At 47.7% G+C, this 22,833-nt stretch overlaps 1 protein-coding gene across 1 annotated transcript in view; it reads left to right on the top strand.

Annotated features, from left to right (window-relative positions):
• ERICH6B (glutamate rich 6B) overlaps nt 1–22,833 on the top strand; it is a 59,496-nt gene that overhangs the window by 31,724 nt on the left and 4,939 nt on the right. The window contains exons 10-12 of the mRNA XM_048505891.1: nt 4,187–4,511; nt 5,629–5,693; nt 6,556–6,680. Coding sequence (XP_048361848.1) covers nt 4,187–4,511; nt 5,629–5,693; nt 6,556–6,680 — 515 coding nt within the window. The remainder of the gene's footprint in view (nt 1–4,186; nt 4,512–5,628; nt 5,694–6,555; nt 6,681–22,833) is intronic.

Raw genomic sequence — 22,833 nt, 5'->3', positions numbered from 1 at the left:
TATCTTTAGGTGACTCTCCTGATGATACCACCCAGGTTTGGTGAAGTTTGGTTCAGGGGATCGCAAGTTATGGACCCTTGAAGGTGTAGCCCCCATCTCCTATTAGCTCCCATTGAAAACAATGGGGATACCCCATTTGGGAGTTCATAACTTTGGACTCCCTGAACCGAACCTCACCTAACTTGGACGGTATCATCAGGAGAGTCTCCCAAAAAATCTCTGAAATTTTGGTTCTACTAGTCTAAAAACTGTGCCCCCTGCAGGCCAAAATCTGAAACAACACTAAAAATACCAAAAAACCCACAAACGAACCTGCAATTTTTGCGTCCCCCACAAGGGGATGCCCAGTGCAATGTGCACCCCCTGGACCCCTGGTAGCTTTGCCTCTGCTGCTAGTTGAACTGGGATTGGTGCCCAAGTCTCTTGAAGGCAGATCAAGTCAAACCTCAGGAGTTAGTCGAGGAAATCAGGGTTGTTGGCCTTGGGGGACCCCAAAAAGCTTATATAAAAATTTAGATTGTATTCGCTCCAAGGATATATGCCAGGCTTCAATCTATAGGGAAACCCCGTAGAGAAGTTGTTGGGACACCTTGGCATTAAATGCCCTTAAAGCGGCTGGAATAAATCTGCCACCTTTAGTAAAGAAAAACCTTTCAAAGGCAGCAGAGGTGATTTGACAGCTCTTGACAGCAGTTTCCCTATGTTTGACCCAACTAGATTTGTGATGGAAATTAATGCCCAAATATTTGAAGAACTTAACCTATTCAATAGAGTCATTATCTAAGTGCCAGTTAGAAATCTTGAAGGTACTTGAAAAGACCATGATCTTAGATTTGAGAGGGTTAATTGACAGCAGGTTGTTATTACAATATTCGCTGCATTTATGTAAGAGGTGAGATAGACCAACCTTGGTGCGAGAAAAAGTAAGATCGCATCATCAGCATAAAGCAGAATTGGCAGCGGCATGTTCCCTAGTGAGGGACAGTGTGAGACAATTGTTCTCAAGATAGGGGCAAGGTCATTTAAAAACAGATTGAACAGGAAGGGGGCCATAACACAACCTTTTTTGACTCCTTTGGTTACTCTAATTTTGGGGGTCAATAGGCCAAGAGGTGGGCATTTCACTTGACAGGGCTTTTATAAGCGCTAAAAGATTGGGATCAATTTCCAGTGCCTCCAGTTTCTGCCAGAGGAGCTCTCTTATGACTGAATCGAAAGCCCCTTTTAGATTGATGAAGGCAGTATAGAGGTTAACTTTGTTGGGAGAACCACACCTGGTGCGTGTGCTTCCCTTGCAAAAGTAGCAGAGCGGCACAGAGGCTGAACACAGGGAAGCTTACCTGGGCACACACGCGTGGCTGAGCTTGCTAGAGAGAACTTCAGACACAAAAGAAAGTCAGAGTCGTTTGTAGTTTCTAATCTAATAAAAAGAGTATTTATTAGTGAACTCCATTCTGGATAGAAAGGTGGAGAGATAGGTTCACTATCTATTCTAATCTAGCTGGATGGAGGCGGATGCTCGAGGCATGCATCCTCTCCCTCGGCATGGTGAAAGTAAGATGGAGAAATTCTGAGAAGAAGGCGGAAGCAAAGGAGGAAGTCCCTAAGAGTATCAGTCTACATCAAAGGGACAGAGTCAGCATGATAGAGTAAAGATGACAAATTCCTAAGTCCCTATCTAGCCACTAGCTTGCTAGTACAAAACCCCTCTGTAGGATGAGGCAGGAAACAGCATAAAGTCCCATTCTTCCAACAAACGTTACCTCTCTTGGTGTATTTGGAAATGACCATATTTAGAACCATACAGTGATCTACTGTGGTATGCCCTTTTTTGAAGCCAATTTGTTCTAAGCCCAATATCCTGTTGCTGTCAATCCAGGATGAGAGTTTGTTTAATAAGTATTTAGCATAGAGCTTTCCAGTTATTGATAGGAGGCTAATGGGCCTGTAATTGACTGGCTGATTAGGGTCTCCTTTTTTAAATATTGGTGTTACTATGGCATTGGTCCACGAAGAGGGGACTGTGCCAGAGTTATTAACCAAGGTAAATAACAAAGCTAGAAGCAGAGACCACCAGTCAATGAATGTTTTAAATAAATCAGGTGGAAGGACGTCTGGGCCGGGAGCTTTATGGGACTTCAGTTGTTCAATCAAAGGTTTAATTTCTTCAGCAAGCACCAGAGGCCATGTAGGAAAGGTGAAGGGGGAGGGTGGAGTGTCAGGGGCAGAAGTTCGGCTGTTGTCACCAAACACCTCTTGAAAGTAAGAGAGCCATAGATGTTGGTCTATGGTGGTTGTTGGTGTGGGAGAAGTACGCATACCACTGGCCACAATCTGCCAGAAACCCCTTGAGTCATTTTTCAAGACAGTCTGGATCAAGGGTTTCCACTTGGATCCGATGACTTTTTTCTGATTTGCTTGGAAAGCTTGCATTAAATTTTGTTTCAAAATAAAATGGTTTTTGGGCAAGCAGGGGAGATTGCTGCTTCTGAAGTTGGCAAAGATCTGTCTCATTTGCCTTTTAAGAAGTCTACAATCTATTGTAAAACACTTATCCGCCTTACTCACTCTAAAAGAGGAGTTCCTTCCTTTTCATACATCAGTTGACATTTTTTTCTTTACCAATCAATCAATCAATCAATTTTATTGAAAGCCATAGGCCATTACAATATTACAATATTATTACATTAAAACTTCTGAGCCAACTTGTTATTCCAACAGGTAAGAAAAAAAAGAAAGAATTCACTAAAAATCCATCATGTGAACATTGGAACTTTCACTTTCCCCCCTACACTATGTCTAGATTGTATTCCCACCTAACTTATACCAGTTTAGGTTTGATCGTTTGCTTTATTACATTGTTAGGAATGAATCTTTGTAGCTGCCAAAGTGAATAGGCCAACCTATAAGATATATAGGGATCCAAATCCATAGGGAGAAGGTATAATTTGTCCTGACTCATAATATACCTGGAACAGGGATATAAAACTATTCAAACTCCAGCCCTAGGCTCCTGGGTACAGGGGGCAGTTGGAGACATAATGAGGTAAATCCTCTACTTCCTGTTTGCAGATACAAATTCGTTGTTCAACTGGTATTTTGGCATATCTGCCTTCTAAATAATTTGTTGGCATTGTTTGAAATCGTAATGCTGTCATAGCCTTCCTTATCTTAAACTGAGTAATGCCAGCAAGATAGGGGGCTCTATGATGATCCTTTTTAAGGTGACTATACCAGGGAGCAAACTTGGAATGTAAAATTATATCTCTGTCCATACAGTTGTCTCCTTTGAATATCCAAGAGGAGTTCCTTCCTTTTCATACATCAGTTGACATTTTTTTCTTTACTGCATGTTCATGTTGATCAAGTAAAATGTGCCTTGATGGTTGAGTGAGTTTCTTAGAATCGCAGGGAAGACAGGGGGAATCATGGAGAAGGAGAGGCCGGTCAAAGGCCGGAATGAAGTCTCTACATGAAGTCTCTATATGCTACTTGCTTGGAGTTCATGATAGGGGCAACTACCCCTTGTGAGATGCTTGTTGGTTTTGCAAAAACACCTGGTTAGTCACTGCAGACAAAAGGGGTGCTGAACCAGATGGATGCCAGCCAGGGTCACAGTCTGCCTCTGAGTGAGCAAAATGTTGTCAACTCACAGTCAACCTATGGCAACCCAGTAGGGTTTTCAAAGTAGGAAGCTAACAGAGGTGGTTTCCCATTGCCTTCCTCTGCACAACAACCTGGACTACCCTTTCAAATACTAGCCAGGGCCAACCCTGCTTAGCTTCTGGATCTGACAAGTGTGCTTAGAGCACCCCCAAAAAACAACAACATGGGCCAGCCCTAGATGGTCACTATACCAAATACATTTGGACTTGTGGAACCGGGCACCAAAAAGGCCAGGGACTGTTGTCATCGTGACCGGGGCTCAGATCTCCACTTCTACCACGGAAGCTTCCTAGGTTACCTTGGGCCCCTCGCAAACTCTCAGCCTGGCTTACCTCGCAGGTTTGTTGTTGTGAGAAACGGGAATCGGGGAGAAACATGTTCTGAAAGCTGCTGTTCAGCCGTGACTGGGGAGGAAAGCAGGATATAAATAAATACATGCAAATAAATGCAAATTACTCTGGCTTCCATGGAGGAAAGAGTCCAGGTGAGCAATGAAGAATTTTCCAGCTCTCTGAGCCAGGGAAGGCAAACATGGAGCCCAGAAGACTCTTCTGCCCCAGACAGGGAGCGCTGAAATGGCTGCCGTCCTTCACAGGGGTGCGTGTGGGCACCTCCAGCCTGAAAATCACATCCTCAGAGGTAGGGGCTGGGTGGGGCTCGCTGCCATCTCAGGGCTTCTGTCTTTCACAGGTCCCTTGCTGCAGGACCTACAAGGACATTTTGCAGTGTGTGATTCAGGAACTCATGGAGACTCAGTCCCCCGAAGGTGAAATAGACATCACTCCTCATCGACGTGTTTCACAAACCTTGCTGAATAGCAGGACCAAAATCTTTCTCGTGGAAGAGTAAGTGGCACCAACTCGGAATCACTTGTGGCTCAGTATGGGATGCCAGCCTCCAGGTGGGATCTGAAGATCTCCCAAATCTGATCGCCACATGTCACAGATCACTTCACCTGGAGAAAATGTGTTTTTTGGAGGGTGGACCCCACCGAAGTCCCTTCCCCCCCCCAACCCCACCATCCCCTGACTCCACCCCAAAATTATTAGGAATGTCCCATCCTGGAGTTGGCAGCCCTCTTGCTCAGCTTGTTGGGACTCTTCCAAGCCTTCTCCACCATGTTCTCCGCTGTTAATGTTGGGGAGGGCTTGGAAAGGGGAAAGTCTGAGTGAAGGTTCCCCATGGCAGACAACCTGGGGGTGGGGGTGGGGGGGATCTGCAACTCAAATTCCTTTCTAGGAACAGTTTGCCAATGCAAATGGCCACTCTCAGAACACCCTCGGCTCTTTGGAGGCATTCCTGGCAGGACCGGCTCTTCAGGGTGTCCATTTGGGAGCTTCCTCGTGTGAGAAATAAGAGCTTCAGCCTTCTAAGGTCACCAGACTCTTGGGGGGTGGGTGGGGGGTGGGGGGGTGGAGGCTGAAGATCTGGAATTACTTACAACAGGTCTCCAGACAAAAGAGGTCACCTCCCCTCTGCCTTGGAGGGTGGCATTTATGGCATTACAGACCTTGTTGAGGTCCCTTCCCAAATCTCACCAGTGTGGTGTAGTGTTTAAGAGTTGTGGACTCTAAACTGCAGAACCAGGTTTGATTCCCCACTCCTCCATATGAGCAGAGGACTCTAATCTGGTGAACTGGATTTGTTTTCTCCACATGAAGCCCACTGGGTGACCTTGGGCTAGTCACAGCTCCCAGAACTCTCTCAGCCCAACCTGCCTCACAAGAAGTCTGATGTAGGGAAAGGGAGGAGTTTGTAAGCTGCTTTTGAGACTCCTTACAGTTGAGAAAAGTGGAGTATAAATCCAAACTCTTCCCTTCTGCAGGAATTTCCCAACCCAGAATTGGCAACAGAGCACACAAAGTATCTCTTCCATCCTTTCTCCAGCTGAATTTCCCTTCCTATACTTGCCAAGTATTACATGGAAAATGATTGTTCAAAGTGTGCGTTTCTTCCCGCTAGGCTCCGAGAGCACGGGATCGAGAACTACAAGGAAATCTTTGAGCAATACATGACGTTCAACACATGTGAGTACAAGCCCAGCCTCGTTTTCAGAAACTGTGGCCCCCCCATCCCGCTCTGCCAGCCCTCCAGCTTCGAGGGACTCGCGGTCTCCCCATCACACACTGCACCCTGGAAGGGGTTGCCAAATTCCAGGTGGTGCCTGGAGACCTCCTGGAATTACAACTGATCTCCGGCTGACAGATTAGATCTCCCTGGAGAACATGGCCGCTCCGCAGGGGGCCTCGATGGCATCACATCCCAGCCGACATCACATCTGTCCCCAAACTCTGCCCCCCAGCCCCCCCAAATATCTTCATGAATTTCCAAACCTGGAGTTGGCAACCCTGCTCTTCACCTTGAAACATTTTCTGACATATTTTCTCTGAGGAAACCCGTCCCAGCTCAATATCCTCCAATTTCTAATCAAGGCGGGGGTGGGGGGTGGGGGGTGGGGGGCGGGATAAAACTTTTCTTTCATTGCAGCCCTGGGGGTGGGAATGTGGGGCATAGAAGTGAGTGATCCTGAAATGAGAGGGCCCAGGAGATCCTGGCCTGGTTGGAAGGGGAAATCAGTTGGCAATTCAGATTAGCCTGTGCACTCCCACACACGCCAGCTGGGTGACCTTGGGCTAGTCACAGCTTTTCGGAGCTCTCTCAGCCCCACCCACCTCACAGGGTGTTTATTGTGAGGGCGGAAGGGCAAGGAGATTGTAAGCCCTTTTGAGTCTCCTGCAGGAGAGAAAGGGAGGATATTAATCCAAACTCCTCCTCCTCCTCCTCTTCTTCTTCTTCTTCAATGCAATAATGTGTCTTCCGAGCACAGCTCTTCCGTGATCCATGGGGTTGCCCAAGTGTTTGACTTATGTTCTCCTGAAACAATTCCAGGGGTCAAACTCGGATTCAAATTGTCTAACGAGGCTCCCAAACCTCCCCCTGTTGCTGTTAAGAAACGTCCACGTCCCAAAGAACTACTGAAGATAGATGTGGAGTTCAAACCGGAGCAAGCAAAGGTAGGTGGAATGCAAGGGGCTTGTGTGTTGGAGCCCCCAATCCCTGCTGTGCCCCCTCCCGGATAAGATGGGGTGGCTGCATTCCAGAGGTGGGCTGGTATCACCGCCCTGAGCCCTCCGGGGGAGGGCGGTCTATAAACCTAATAAATAATAATAATAAATAATAATAATATCTGCCTCTCCATTACCATCCAAACACAGGTCAAGCGAGCTCTACCGCTCATCTCTCCCATTTGCCTCCTTCCTTGGGGCCATGACTCAGTTTCTTGCATCATCAGACTCTAAGATCTTAGGTGAGGGGTGACTGGGCAGCCATCCAATTGTTCCCCCTTCCAACCCGGGATCCCCTCCTCAGTCTGTGGGCCTGCCCACTGCTTTCAGTTGGGAGCATCTGGATGGTGCATTCCGCTCAGCTCATTCATAGCAAGTGTAACTCATGAATGGACCCATTTCCCCCATTCCCCCTTCACACATAAGAAGCTTGCCCATTCAGGAAGCAGCAGCAAATGCTGCAGCTCCTTCACACAGGGATTTTTTTTTCTTCCGGGATGCTTGTGTAGCTTTGAAGGCCTCAAGGGGACCTCTGTGGCCATACAGTGCCCCCGCCCGTGCTTGGAACCTCTGAATGGTGGGCAGCAGAGATCCCCCCCTACACAATCAAGAATCTCCCCTCTGCAACTGAGAATCACCCCCCATCTGACCATAGTGGCCACCATTTAAGTGGATTCTCTAGAGAATCCACTCAAGTAGGGGATGAAGGGGGAAATTGGAAGCTTCCTGCTGCCATAGTTCACCCAGACAAGCAGAAAGCGTTTGAAACCCAGAATTTTGCACAAAGACCTGGATTGAAACAAATAGAACAGACTGAGCACGTTTTGGAGAAGAGGCTTGTGTGAAGTTCTTCCCCAAAACAGGATAGAATCATAGAATCATTTAGGAAGAACTTTCTGACTGTCAGGGCTGTTCGACAGTGGAATTCACTGCCTCAGAGAGTGGTGGAGTCTCCTTCTATACAATCATAGAACTGGAAGAAATGGAAGAGACCACAAGGGCCATCAAGTCCAACCCCCTGCCGTGCAGGAACACACAATCAAAGCACTCCAGCCTTTGAAAACCCCCAAAGAAGGAGACTCCACCACTGTCAGGATATGTGTCGTGGGGGTTGCTATTTTACAGGGGTGTTGCTATGCTATTCTGTTTCTCTTTTGCAGGCGCCTTATCAGTAACCTTGAGGGTTTGAAGAACTGTTTCAGTGAATGCTAGTCTGTTTTCATTCACACGTGGGGTGGGGGTGAGAGGAAATGCTGTTGCATATTATCAACTGTTTTGAGGGATTAGCTCAGAACAGGCTTTTGCCTTCTATTTGTCATCAGCAATAAAATCTTTGGACTTTCAAGTGCTTCATTGTCTATGCAGGTGAGTTCTGACACTAAGCCTGTTCTCTCTAAAAATGGCCAACTTGATGCTTCCATCGCCGGCTGAGGTTGCGCACGTTTTATCGCTGATTTTAGCATTCATTCAAGGACTTACAGGAGGCCCTCTGCCAGAGGTCCCTAACCCCGTGATGGAACAGAGGCTTTCTGTGCTTCTAGACGTGGAGGAGGAGGATGAAGCTTTGAAGTCCGGCATGGCTTCTGCAGCTCCTCTAGTGGAGAAGACAGCGCCCTGACGTAGCACGTTTGGTTTCAGCAGGGGCCCGTCTGTGCACTCATCGCCATTTGACAGTCGGGCCAGGGAAACCCTTACTTCGGTCAAGGACCTGTGGATTACAAATCAATACAGTGGACAGTCTCTGGAGAGGATGCTCCAGCTGATTGGTACTGGGACTATGGGTGCCATCCCTTGGATTACAAATCTTCTCATTTGATGGGCCCCTGGGGGCCCCCCACTCCAGAAGGCCCTGGGAAGGGTTGGATTGGTACAGAGAGGATTGAGGCCAGCGGGGGCACTGTTGTGGTGAACCTGAGTCATATTGGGCAGAACTGATCCAGTCCAGAGAAGAACGCGCCCAGCAGCAAGAAACCCGGAAAGAAAGATGCAGGGCTCAAGTGTGGCCAGCCCCAACAGTGTGCACAGCAACTGCAGGATCGTCGGAAAAGGGCTCTGACTCAAATACTGGGGTGGGGGATTCCTGGGCATGAGAAAAGCTTGAGTACAAAGAAAGATTCCAACAAATGCAGTGTGAAATGGAACTTTTACAAACTAGAGCTCAAACTGCAGAGGTGCGACTGACCCAGATGATCAATGCCTCTGCAGACGAATCCAAATTACCAATGGGGACCAGCTCGGTAGGGACCGGCCCCACAGCACCACCTGGATCCGTCCCGGTGGGGACCAGCGCCATAAATGGCTCAGCCCCATTGGGGGTTGGCTCCCAGAGACAGGCTCCGCCGGCAGCTCGTATACAGCAGATCCAGATCCTACCCATGTCCATGCTCACTGTCAGGATGCCTTTGCTTTAGCTTTCTGGGTGTCCGGGGGATGGGATTGGCTGTTGTTGCCTGCAGGTGCTGGTCAAGGCCAGTCCTAACGGTCTCTTGCTCTTATCAGACTGTCTGCATATTTCTGGTGTTGTTCACATGGGAGGAGTATAACTTGCTACGATATACTGTTGTAAGCGTGGGAAAAGGCCATTCTGGCTTTTCCAAGCTGTCCTCAGGATGAATAACCCTCCATTCTCTACAAGGTGTTGTTTCAATCATTGGGGATCTGACATTAAGCCAAGATTACCATCATGCTGAACTTCATGCTCACATCTGGAGCTGAGGTTTCACATTTGAAATACTTAGTTGCATTTCTTCAAGGACTTGCGAGGCTCCCTTTTGATCCTCACGGTCGGTCACCCTTCGGATGGATGTTTCTGGGTTGGCTGCCTGTGATCCTTAGTGAATTATGGGGAAGACCAGACAGACCACTTCGTCCCTGCTGCAGGCTGAGGAGGGACCATTGGCTGGAGTCAATCGGTTCCTCTCTGCACTGCTGCTTCAGGGAGTTACTGTGCGTATGAAAGCTACTTCCACTGTGCCGGTTGTTCCCCTCTTGGATATTGACGAGGATCCTATATGGGCCACGGCTCCCCTCAAGAAAGGGTCAGCAGTCCCTGATCTGCCTCCTTCCACACCTGCGGGCACAGATCTGGAGATGTGGTGCCTTTTCTTCACTCGGGAAGCTGAATGGTTGGAGTATCGTGTATGGATCGGGATATGGACAATTTGCGTTTGGCAGTTGGTGACATGCGTACTGAAATCCGCCAAGCTTGTGAGGATGAGTGGCTGGCTCAAATGCAACAGGTCCCACCCACGGGACCTCCAGTGGATCAGCAGCAGACCCCAGTGGCAGGAGTAGTAGATCAAGAGCAGCAGGTTCCTGGACCTCCAGTCGACCAGCCAGTGCCTCAGGGGGCTGGGGTTGGCAATGAGCAACCTGTAGGCAGAGGGCCAGGGCAGGCAGGACCCATGGGTGGTCAACCGGCTGGGGGCCAACCGCTGGGGCTTCTCTCCCTGGCCATCCGGTGCAGCCAGGGTCCAATCAACCTGTACCAGCTCCACCGGGTCAGCCGGTGCCTGCTCCGCTGGGTCAGCCTGCTCCACTGATTCGTCTTGCTCCACCACTGCAACCCGTGCCGCTGCTGCTCCCTTTTCAGCCTGCTCCTCCCGTGTACCCAGCACCCCCTCTCTTCCTGATGTAGCCCCCATTCAGGTATCCGATGGGTCCACCATACGGGTACCCCCCTCTGGTGGCCACCCATAGTACATTCAATGCTTGGTATGATGGATCACAGAAGCTGCTGCCTGCGTTCCTGGTGCAAGTCAGTACCCACATGCAACAATTTGATCGTCAGTACCTGAATGATACTGAACGCACGTACGAGGTGGGTGCTGCTCTGGAAGATGCAGCTGCAGAATGGTATGTGAGCCTGTTCCAGAGAGGGGCTGTGGAGTTACAGAACTTTCAGGACTTCATGATGGGTCTCAGGCGCCGGTTTGAAAGCCCCTTCATGGGAGAGGAGGCTAAAAAGGAACTTATGATGATGTGTCAGGGCAACATGCCTTACGTGGAATTTGTGGAGAATTTTCGCACTGTTGCCAGCGAAATCCCCGATTGGGATGATCCTGTCAAGGTCTGTGCCTTTAAACAGACCCATCATCCTGAATTGCTGAGATGGGCTCTGTTGCGCGACAGTCCTGATACTCTGATGGACTGGATCATGCTGGCTGGCATGTCCAGTGCTCGGATGCACAAAGCAAAAGTGTATGCAGGAAAACCCCCGACGACCCAGAGAACTGGGCCCCTGAAAAAGTTGTTTCCACATCAGAAAATTTTGGAGTCCGAAAACACCAGACATCGTTGCTTAGGGCTCTGCCTGTACTGCGGGGCATCAGGTCATCTGGCCGCTGCTTGCCCAGCGAAGCAGCCGGTGAAGACCCCCATTTTGGGAAGGAGCGACACAACAGCCAAGGGAAACCCTAAGAAGGGAACAGCTTGCCTAGCTCTGACCGCAGAGCCGGATTACAATTCATTGGACGAGGATTGCAAAAGTTATGCTAAAGCCACCCAAGAATCTACTAAGGATATCTCGGACCGGGTGAGTGAACCTATCATCTTACCCCTGATCATTTCCAATGGGCCCAAAGGAACCAAAATGAAAGTCCACGCTTTGGTGGACTCCGGTTGCTCCCATTGTCTAATGTACCACAGTGTTGTGGAGGGTCTAGATCTTAAGACTATATGGATGGAAGCCCGATGCATGGACCCCCAGTAAACACTTGAACCGAGCGGGTACTGGTCCAATGCGCTGAACATTGGGAACGCAGGAGTTTTGTCATAGCAAATATATCAGAATACCCTGTGATCCTTGGAATGTCCTGGCTCATTGATCACGATCCACACATTCAATGGGCGGATCATGCAGTCACTTTTACAAAGCATCCTTGTGGTGACCATAAAATCAAAGTTAAATCGGCCTCTGCGCTCAGCAGAGGCAAATTTGCTGGTGATCCCTAGCCCCTCAATGATGCGGCTGACCTCCACTCGTACCAGAGCTTTTACAGCTCTGGCCCCTGCCTGGTGGAACGCTCTACCTCCAGCTACACGGGCCCTGCGGGATCTTAAAGAATTTCGCATGGCCTTCAAGACGGAGCTGTTCCACCGGGCCTTTCGGGGGGTCCGGCCGCTGATGCCCCCCTCCTCTCTCCTCTCTTATAACATCTGTGGACCCTGCCGTTCCCCCCCTTCTCCTCCCCTTTTTCTTTTTAGGGGATTGCTAGTAGGTCGCCATTGTTAATTTTGATATTAGGATGCTGCATTTTAATGGGGTTAATTTTAGCATATAGAGCTATATTTAACTTTGATTTTATTTGTGCTCTATTTGTTTGTTCTGTTCGCCACCCTGAGCCCTTCGGGGGAGGGCGGTTTATAAATACAATCAATCAATCAATCAATCAATCAATCAATCAATCAATCAATCAATGAATATGTCATTGCAACCCCGTGAGACACTCACCCCACTCAGCTATGGCAACTTTGTGTCAGCATTGCAGAATGATGTCCCAACGCCTTATCAGTAGTGGCAGGTTTTTGAGGAAAAAGAGTGTGATTCCTTTCCCCCACATTGAGACACTGACTGTAAAATTGAATTGGTCCCAGGTGATAAATTGCTGAAAGGACAGTTATACCCCATGAGTCCACCAGAGGACGCTACTTTGCAGGAATTTCTCCAGAAGAATTTGGCGTGCAACTTTATCAGGAAAACCCGTAGTAGTTTTGCACCTCCGGTTTTCTTTGTCAAGAAGAAGGATAGGTCCCTGAGACTTTGTACTTATTACCGTGGACTGAACACTGTTTCTAATACTAATAAATAGCCATTACCCCTAATTAAAGATTTACTGTCCAACCTGGGGAAGGGTGGCATCTTCACCAAATTGGATTTACGTGAAGCACACTACCGTGTTCGCATAGCTGAAGGTTATGAACATTTAACTTCTTTCAACAACCGCTATGGTCAATATGAATATTTGGTTATGCCATTCGGATTAAGCGGGGCTTCTGGGGTGTTCCAGAGTTTAATCAATGGGGTTCTGGATGATTTGCTGTTCAAGGGAGTCGTTGTCTACTTGGATGATGTTTTAATTTATTCGGAAGATGAGGCATCTCACATTGCCTTGGTGAGGGAAGTGCTGCAGCAATTATTGAAGCACTCCCTCTTTGTCAAACTGCCCAAATGTGCTTTCCACCAGTTTCAGCTGGACTTCCTGAGCTATCAGGTTTCTGCTGCTGGACTAGAAATGGATCCCTCTAAGGTGTCTGATGTGGTAAATTGGCCCCTTCCCCGTACCCGGAAGCAACTCCAGTCGTTCTTGGGCTTTGCAAATTTCTACCGTGATTTCATACCGAACTTTGCTGAACTCTCCCTCCCAATAACTGACTTGCTTCGTACTAAGGAAAGGGTTCTTTATTTTCTTTATTGAAGGAATAAGAGGGGAAGTCCTCCTATGGATTAAAAACTGGTTGAGAAACAGGAAGCAAAGAGTGGGTGTAAATGGGAAATTCTCACAATGGAGAGATGTAGGGAGTGGTGTCCCCCAAGGATCCGTATTGGGACCAGTGCTCTTTAACCTATTCATAAATGACCTGGAAGTAGGGGTGGGTAGCGTGGTGGCCAAGTTTGCAGATGATACCAAATTATGTAGGGTGGTGAGAACCACAAAGGATTGCGAGGAGCTCCAAGCGGACCTTGATAAATTAGGTGAGTGGGCTAAGAAATGGCAAATGCAGTTCAATGTAGCAAAATGCAAAGTGATGCACATAGGGGCAAAAAATCCAAACTTCACATACATGCTACAGGGGTCAGTGCTATCAGTCACAGACCAGGAAAGGGATTTGGGCGTCTTAGTTGATAGTTCCATGGGAATGTCAACTCAATGTATGGCAGCTGCAGTGCTGCAAACTCTATGCTGGGGATAATTAGGAAAGGAATTGAGAATAAAACTGCAAAGACTGTCATGGCTCCCTATATAAAGCTGTGGCGCTAATTGGCACACTTGGAGTAATTGTGTTCAGTTCACCTGGTCAGCCACATTCTCAAAAAAAGGATATTGAAGAGATAGAAAAGTGCAGAGAAGGGCTTAATGAGGATGATTGAAGGGACTGCAGCAACCTTCCCATGAGGAAAGGCACAGCGCTTGGGGGGACCCCTTTTTTTAGTTTGAGAGTGAGACGCCTGAGGGGGGGGATAAGGATTGAAGTCCTATAAAATTATGCATTGGGTAGAAAATGTTGACAGAGAGAAATTTTTCTCTCTTTCTCACAATACTAGAACCAGGGGGCATTCATTGAAAATGCTGGGGGGAAGAATTAGAACTAATAAAAGGAAACACTTCTTCACGCAACGTGTGATTGGTGTTTGGAATATGCTGCCACAGGAGGTGGTGATGGCCACTAACCTGGATAGCTTTAAAAAGGGGCTTGGACAGATTTATGGAGGAGAAGTTCGATTTATGGCTACCAATCTTGATCACTCTTTGATCTGAGATTGCAAATGCCTTAACACCAGTCCAGGTGCTTTCGAGCAACAGCAATACAGAAGAGCCATTGCTTTCACATCCTACATGTGAACTCCCAAAGGCACCTGGTGGGCCACTGCGAGTAGCAGAGAGCTGGACTAGATGGACTCTGGTCTGATCCAGCTGGCTTGTTCTTATGTTCTTATGTTCTTATGTTCTGATGCTTCTCGTCCAGGTGCCCCCCTGCCGTGGACATCAACATGCCAGCAGCCATTCGAGACTCTCAAAGCGGCTTTTACTACTGAGTCAATTCTTCGCCATCCCCCTTCCCTCCCTTTCATTGTTCATGTAGATGCTTTGGATAAGGCGCTTGGGACAGTTTTACTACAGCACGGCTCAGATGGCTCCCTCTACCCCTGTGCTTACCTTTCCAAAAAATTCACTGGGGCTGAACTGAATTGGACAGTGGGGGATAAAGAAACCTGTGCTATCAAAACTGCTCTTTCTGTGTGGCGACATTTTTTGGAGGGGGCGGAACACCCCTTCCAAGTCTGGATTGATCACAAAAACCTGGCTTCCCTCTGTATGCCTGGGCGGCTCACTGCCAAACAGATCCGTTGGGCTGATTTTTTCAACCGTTTTCGCTTCACAGTACATTTTTTCCCAGGCAAATCCAATAAATTGGCTGACTCCCTGTCTTGCCTGCCTGAAGGGGTGGATGCTTCAGTGACGTTGCAAACGCCCCGCATGATCCTTTCGCCTTCCCACTTAGGCAAGGCGGTGACTCGCTCCCAGACCCGCCCTCTGCAAACAACACCTCCTTCACCTCCATTGGCTTTGCATTCGTGAGGTGGGAAAGTCCACACTTCCCCTTGAGGAGGGTGGTGTTTCCCTTCAACTGAGGGACGTACGTTGGTGTTAAGGGGGATTTGTTATATGTCCCACCCTCTTTGCGGACAGACGTCATCAAAGTGGGACATGATTCCAAAGTGGCAGGTCATTTTGGGTTTGTGAAAACATTGCATTTATTGCGCTGGCAGTTTTGGTGGCGTATGATGAGCAAAGACATTGAGATTTATATTAAAGGCTGCTCGGTTTGTGCAATGGCCAAAATAGTTCCGGGCAAAACTTACGGGCTCCTCTGGCCACTGGAGTCCCTGGATGGACCCTGGAAAGTAATCTCTATGAATTTCATTACCGATCTCCCTTTGAGCAATGGCAAAACAGTTATTTGGATGGTAGTGGACCTGTTTTCCAAGCAGGCTCATTTTGTACCTTGTGCATCAATTCCCACTGCCCAGAAACTGGCAAAATTGTTTGTGCAACATATTTATTGATTACATTCAGCCCTTGATAAGATAATATCTGACCGTGGTAGTCAATTTGTTTCCAAGTTCTGGAAAGCTTTTTTTTCTTTATTGAACATAGATCAGGCTCTCTCTTCTCCTTGTCATCCTCAATCTGATGGGGAATCGGAGAGATCTAATCAGACTTTGGAACAGTATCTTCATTGTTACGTCAACTACCAGCTGGACAACTGGGTTGATTGACTGCCTTTTGCTGAGTACGCTTATAATTATGCTGTGCATAGCAGTACGGGCAAAACACCGTTTGAAATTGTTTCAGGACGCTCTGCCAAACCCATTCCCTTTCTTCCTCAAGGGAGTTCTGTACCCCCAGAACTTAAGGAGTGGATTCATTCACTCTCTGAAGGTTGGCCTGCCATTCAACAGGCGCTGCAGAAAGCGCAAAAGACTTACAAGCATCAGGCTGACAAGCGTAGAAGTGACCTCCCTCTAGTGGTTGGAGATATGGTTTACCTATCCACAAAGAATCTTAGAGACATTCATAAACCCACCAAACTTGGATACAAATATACTGGGCCTTATAAAATCATCAGAGTGATTAATGATGTGACTGCTGAGTTAGATTTGCCCATCCCCTTCGGGGATAGGGTGGTATACAAAACCAAACAATAAATAAATAAATAAATAAATAAATAAATAAATAAATAAATAAATACATACATACATACATACATACATACATACATACATACATACATACATACATACATACATACATAAATCCTTACATAAAATTCATCCTGTTTCATTGCAGTTTGCTCAAGAAGGCACCCCCACCGGATTCATGGCATCTACAACTCCTCTAGTCCTGATTAATGGAGAGAAGCATTATGAGATCTCTGCTATCCACGATGCTCGCATCTATCGTAACCGCTTGCAGTACTTGGTGTCCTGGAAAGGGTTGTTACCTGGACATGACGAATGGGTGTTAGCTGAGAACATCAGAGCACCTAAGCTCATTCGTGCTTTTCATCATTCTTGTCCAAGCAAATGGGGGGGAGGGCCCTAAGGGAAGTGGAGTGTCAGGATGCCTTTGGTTTAGCTTTCTGGGTGTCTGGGGGATAGGATTAACTGCTTTTGCCGGCAGGTGCTGGTCAAGGTCAGTCCTAACGGTCTAATACTCTTATACTGTCTGCATATTTCTGCTGCTGTTCACATGGGAGGAGTGTAACTTGCTATGATATACTGTTGTATGCGCAGGAAAAGACAATCATGGCTTTTCCAAGCTGTCCTCAGGATGAATAAACCTCTGTTCTCTACAAGGTGTTGTTTCAATCATTGGGGATCTGACACTCGCTCCCACGCCAGGAAGAAGGTGGATGACAGTGCGTTTCAATGGATCACCACAACTCCTACCATATTTTCTCATTCAAGTGGATGCCCATATGCAAGATTATGGCCAGCAGTACTGTAGTGAAACCGAACAAGTCCCTGATGTCGAAGCACTTCTGGAGGGAGCAGCTGCCGACTGGTACGAGGAACTGTTTCATCGACAGGCGGACAGACTGCGCACCCTACCCAGATTTCTAAGAGCTCTCTGCAGCCATTTCTAAAACGCATTTATGGAGGAACAAGCTAAGTGGGAGATTATAAAGATGAGTCAAGGAAATAAGCCATTTGTGGAGTTTTCCGAACAGCTCAATGTGCTGGCTAGCAGAATTCCAGATTGGCCCGACCAAATTCTGGTACATGTGTTCACAGAGGTTCTGAACCCGGAATTACGTAAATGGGTACTGATGAGCGGAAACCCAACCAACCTGAGAGATTGGATTATGCTGGCAGGTGACACCGATGCCCGAATGACTGTAGTCAAATAGTTCGAAGTAAAGCCAACTGGACCTTTTGGTGCACCGCAGTCCTCAAGTGGATCCCGCAAGCCACCCAGCCGCAGTGGAAGAAGAATCCACCTATGCCCGTCGACAGCGGATGGGCCTATGCTTGTATTGCGGGGCGAGTGGGCATCTAGTGGCTGCCTGCCAGGCTGAACTGGCAAGTCAAATAAAATCAAGAAAGGAGATCAACCCCACCTTTGTGGATTCTGAAAGTGAAGGGACAGGTGTTGGTTTAGTCTCATCAGCCAGGCCTCCCGAGAATATGCCAGCAAACAGCGACGGGGTGAGTGCTGGGGGAAAACCCATAGTACTGTCTATGACTGTTACCAACCAGCCGAAGAACACCAGAATGCTGGAACAAACACTGGTGGATTCCAGGTGTACGCATTGCTTTATGCACCCCGGTGTGATGGAGGGGCTAGGGCTGAATATGGTTCCACTGTGGCATGCTATTCAATTTACCCAAATGGACAAAAGCTCCATGATGGGGACTCTGGATCGTTTCAAAACGGAGAAAGTGTTGATTCAGTGTGCACAGTATTGGGAGTGCCGCAGTTTTATAGTTGCCAACACCACCAAATACCCGGTTGTGCTAGGGATGCCTTGGCTGGTGGATCACAATCTGACTATTCAATGGGCTGAATGCATTGTTCGTTTTACTGATTCTCCATGAGGCAGCCATGTGCAAGAGTTACCTCCAGATCCCCAAGAGTCAGGGTGCCTCCATGATACGGGTAACTCTGACATTCCTGGATCCTATCAAGACTTAAGTACTGTTTTTGAGGAGAGGGAATGTGATTCCTTGCCCCCACATTGGACCACGGACTGTAAAATAGAGTTCATTCCAGGGGCCAGGTTGCCCAAGAGGCAAGTCTATCCAATGAGCCTGGTGAAGGACACAGCTGTTTACGAGTTTTTGGACAAAAACCTGGCTAGAAAATTTATTTGAAAAGCCACCAGCAGCTTTGCAGCCCTTGTCCTTTTCATAAAAAAGAAGGATGGCTCCCTCCATTCATTGCGGAAGGCTTTGAACATCTTACAGCGTCTAACACCCGCTATGGACAGTTTGAATATCAGGTGATACCCTTCGGGTTAAGTGGAGCTCCTGGGTTGTTCATGAGCTTAATTAACAATGTTTTACAGAAGTTATTGTTCAAAGGAGTATTTGGATGATGTTCTCATCTACTCTGAAGATGATCAGTTTCACATTCGTTTTGTAAGAGAAGTGCTCCAAAGACTGTTGGACAATTCATTATTTGTGAAAATATTGAAATGTGCCTTTCATCAAAACAAATTGGGTTTTTTTGAGCTATAGGGTGTCTGCTGCTGGGTTGGACATGGACCCGGCAAAGATTGAGGATGCCAGGCATTGGCCAGCGCCTACCACCCAGAAGCAATTGCAGTATTTTCTGGGGTTTGCCAACTTTTATCCCTGACTTTGCTGAGCTGGCCTTTCCTTTAACGAATTTGTTGAAAACTAAGGGCAAGGGCCCTGAGGCAGCCCGCCCCAGAGCCTCCTTACTGTGGTTACCAGCTTGCCAGCAGGCTTTTGATTCTTTAAAACAAGTGTTCACCACTGAGCCGATTCTGCAGCACGCTGATCCCACCCTTCCATTTGTGGTGCATATAGATGCTTCCGATAAAGCTTTAGGAACTTCAAAGGAGTTCGGATGGTAGGCTGTACCCGTGTGCATATTTAGCGAAAAAAAATTCTGGTTCTGTATTAAACTGGACTGTAGGAGACAAAGAGACTGGTACCATTAAACAAGTGTTGGCTATGTGGAGGCATTGGTTAGAGGGGGCGGAACACCCCTTTGAGATCTGGACGGACCATAAAAACCTAGCCACGCTTAGCTTGTCTGCAAAACAGTTGGCTGGACTGATTTTTTTCCGCGTTTCAAGTTCACAGTGCATTTTTTCCCAGGCAAAACCAACTGCCTCGCTGATGTGCTTTCTTGCCTCCCGTATAGGACGGCGGGGGAGGAGGAGTTGCGGGCCCCTTGTACTGTTCTCATGCCCTCCCAACTGGGCTTGGCAGTGACTCACTCCTTAACCTGCCGTCAGGGCGGCCCATTGACACCAGTTCCGCCCCCCCTACCAATGTTGTTACCCCTCCCAGTTCGCTGCTGTCTGATTTACTGGAGGTGGATAAACGCTCCATTTTGGATGATGAAGGCAGTCCTTCCTTGGTGCTTCAGAATGGACTGTGGAGGCGTGGCACCTGCTTGTTTGTGCCGCCTGCGCTGCATAAGCAAATTATCCAGCAAGGACACAATTCAAAATCGGCTGGTCACTCTGGTTTTGTGAAAACACTCCACCTTGTGAGGTTTTGATGGCGTTTTGGTGGCATTCTATGAGGAAGGATATTGAGGCTTATGTGAAAGGATATCCTACCTGTGCTATGACAGAGAACATTCCCGACAAACCTCAGAGGCTGTTACAACTTATTCTAGCCCCTGATTTCCATGGATTTTATAATGGATCTGCTGGAAAGCCAGGGCAAGACTATGATCTGGATGGTAGTAGATTTGTTTTCCAAGCAGGCTCACTTTATCCCCTACTCTACCATCCCATCTGCCCCAAAGCTAGCCAAATTGTTCATCCAGCATATCTATTGTTTACACTCAGCTCCTGACAAGATAATTTCAGATAGGGACCCCCAATTTGTTTCAAAGTTTTGAAGAGCTTTTCTGAAGCTTCTGGGCGTGGACTGTACCATGCCCAATCTGGCGGCCAGTCAGAACGCTCTAATCAGACACTGGAGCCGTACCTCAGGTGCTATAGTAATTACCACCAAGATAATTGGGTGGACCTGTTGCCTTATGCGGAGTACGCTTACAATAATGTTGTACATAGTAGCACGGGAAAAACACCCTTTGGGGTGGTCTCTGGCTGGTCAGTGAAGCCGCTTCCCTTTCTAGGGCAATCTGTGGTTGAGCCTCCTGATTTACAGAACTGGATACAACAGATTGTGGAAAGGTGGGACCCAATTTTGTGTGCACTGCAGAAAGCCAAAGACTCGCAAAAGAAACAAGCTGACAAGCACTGCAAGCGCATCTCCCTGGCTGTGGTGGATTTAGTGTACCTTTCCACTAAGGATTTAAGAGACATTCATACATACACTAAACTGGGCCATAAGTACATTGGACAGTTTAGGATAAACCAAGTGATCAATGATGTTACTGTTCAGCTTGAACTGCCCAAGGTGTTGCGTAAAATCCACCGCTTTTCATCGCAGCCTCCTCAAAAAGGCCCCAGCTCTCGATGTGTGGCATCCTACGCCTTCTCCTCCTCTTCTGATGATGACTGATGGGGACCAGCACGTCGAAATGCAGGAAGTTCTGGACTCTTGCTTCTTCTGCAAACACTTGCAATGTTTGGATTGTTGGAAAGGGTTTGCACTGAGGATGTCCAAGCTCCAAAGCTCATCAAGGCATTTCACCATGCATGCCCAAGCAAGCCGGGGTGAAGGCCTTAAGGGAGGTGGAATATCAGGATGTGTGTCATGGGGGTTGGGCTTTTACAGGGGTGTTGCTTTGGGATAATGCTTTGCCAAGTTCTAGTTACTGCTATGCTGTTCTGTTTCTCCTTCGGAGGTGCCTTATCAGTAACCTTGAGGGTTTGAAGAACTGTTTCAGTGAATGCTAGTTTGTTTTCTTTCACATTTTTTTTTGGGAAGGGAAACACTGTTGAATATTATCAACTGTTCTGAGGGATTAGTTCAGAACAGGCTTTTGCCTTCTACCTGTCATCAGCAACAAAATCTTTGGACTTTCAAGTGTTTCATTGTCTATGCAGGGGAGTTCTGACAACCACTCTCCAAGGCAGTGAATTCCACTGTTGAACAGCCCTGACAGTCAGAAAGTTCTTCCCAATGTTTAGGTGGAATCTCTTTTCCTGCTGCTTGAATCCATTACTCTGGGTCCTAGTCTCTGAGGCAGCAGAAAACAAGCTTGCTCCCTCTTTGACATTACATCCTTTCAAATATTTAAACATGGTTATCATGTCACCCCTTAACCTACGCTTCTCCAGACTAAACATCCCCAGCTCCCTAAGCCTCTCTTTGTAGGGCATGGACTCCAGACCCTTTACCATTTTGGTTGCCCTCCTCTGGACCCGCTCCAGCCAGTCAATATCCCTCCCGAACTGCGGTGCCCAGAACTGTACACAATATTCCAGGTGAGGTCTAACCAATGCAGAACAGAGAGGTACAATTACATCCCTCGATCTTGACGCTATACTCCTATTGATACAACCCAGAATCACACTGGCTTTCTTGGCTGCCATATCACACTGCTGACTCATGTTCCGTTTGTGATCTACTAAGACTCCCAGAACCTGTTCACATGTAGTGTTGTCAAGCCAGGTGTCACCCATCCTATATCTGTGCATTTCATTTTTTCAGCCTAAGTATAGAATCTTACATTTATCTCTGTTGAAATTCATTTTGTTAGTTTTGGCCCAGCTCTCTAATCTGTCCAGGTCATTCTGAATCCTGCCCCTGTCCTCTGGGGTATTAGCTACCCCTCCTAATTTGGTGTCATCTGCAAATTTGATTAATATGCCCTCTATTTCATTATCCAAGTCATTGATAAAAATATTGAATTGCATTGGGCCTAGGATAGAGCCCAGGACAGAAGGATATTTTCCTTCCTCAGCCCATTATATTTGTGCTATGTGGAATCCACCAATAGCATCTGGATTCGCTTGCAATTGGGAGCGTCTGGACAGACCGACTTGTTTTGCCTTTCAGTAAGCAGGCTGTTCTTATTGATGCAGGCTGTGAATCTGTGCTTCTTTTTTGAAGCAGCAAGTGCTGTTGAGTTGCAACCCCAATCTCAGGCATTCCAGAGGCAGAGGTAGTTTGCTACGGCCCTTTCTCCTCATAGTGACTCCTTAGAGGTCTCCCTTCCAAGTACTAATCATGGCCGACCCTCCAAAGCTTCAATGTGCTCAGTTAAAGCCAGGCAGTCCAACCTTCTTTCTGAAACCCACTGATAAAGTAAGGTGGATGGAGTGTGGGGCAAAACAGTCCCTTTCCCACTAACTTAATACCTGTTGGGAACTGAGTAAAACTGAGTAACTGCTGGTGAATCTGGGGCGGTTTCTGCACATGCAGGCTTGCGGGCTTGCATCGGCATGATTGACAGCCACACAGCCCCCTGAACAGCGGGCTACCTTTTCCCTGCCTTTCGTCGCTCTGAGGAGGGAAGAGGACATGCCTCCCTGGCCAGAACGATGGAGGCAAGGAGGCGTGTCCCCTTCCCTCCTCAGAACGACGAAAGGCAGGGAATAGGCAGCTGTTCGGGAGCGTCACGGGTGGCAACCGGTGTATTTAAAAAAACTCACCCCCCGAGCGAGTTTCGGAAGCGGTGGCTTGACGCCACTTCAGGGGAGCCAGGACGGAACTGCTGCAATGCAGCAGCACCTCCTGTGCAAACAGTGCCCCAGG

This window comes from Sphaerodactylus townsendi, linkage group LG08 (assembly GCF_021028975.2).
Source record: "Sphaerodactylus townsendi isolate TG3544 linkage group LG08, MPM_Stown_v2.3, whole genome shotgun sequence".
In the NCBI taxonomy this organism is placed as follows: Eukaryota; Metazoa; Chordata; class Lepidosauria; order Squamata; family Sphaerodactylidae; genus Sphaerodactylus; species Sphaerodactylus townsendi.
Note: the sequence above shows the minus strand (reverse complement) of the source record. Positions and strands in the feature narration are given on the sequence as shown.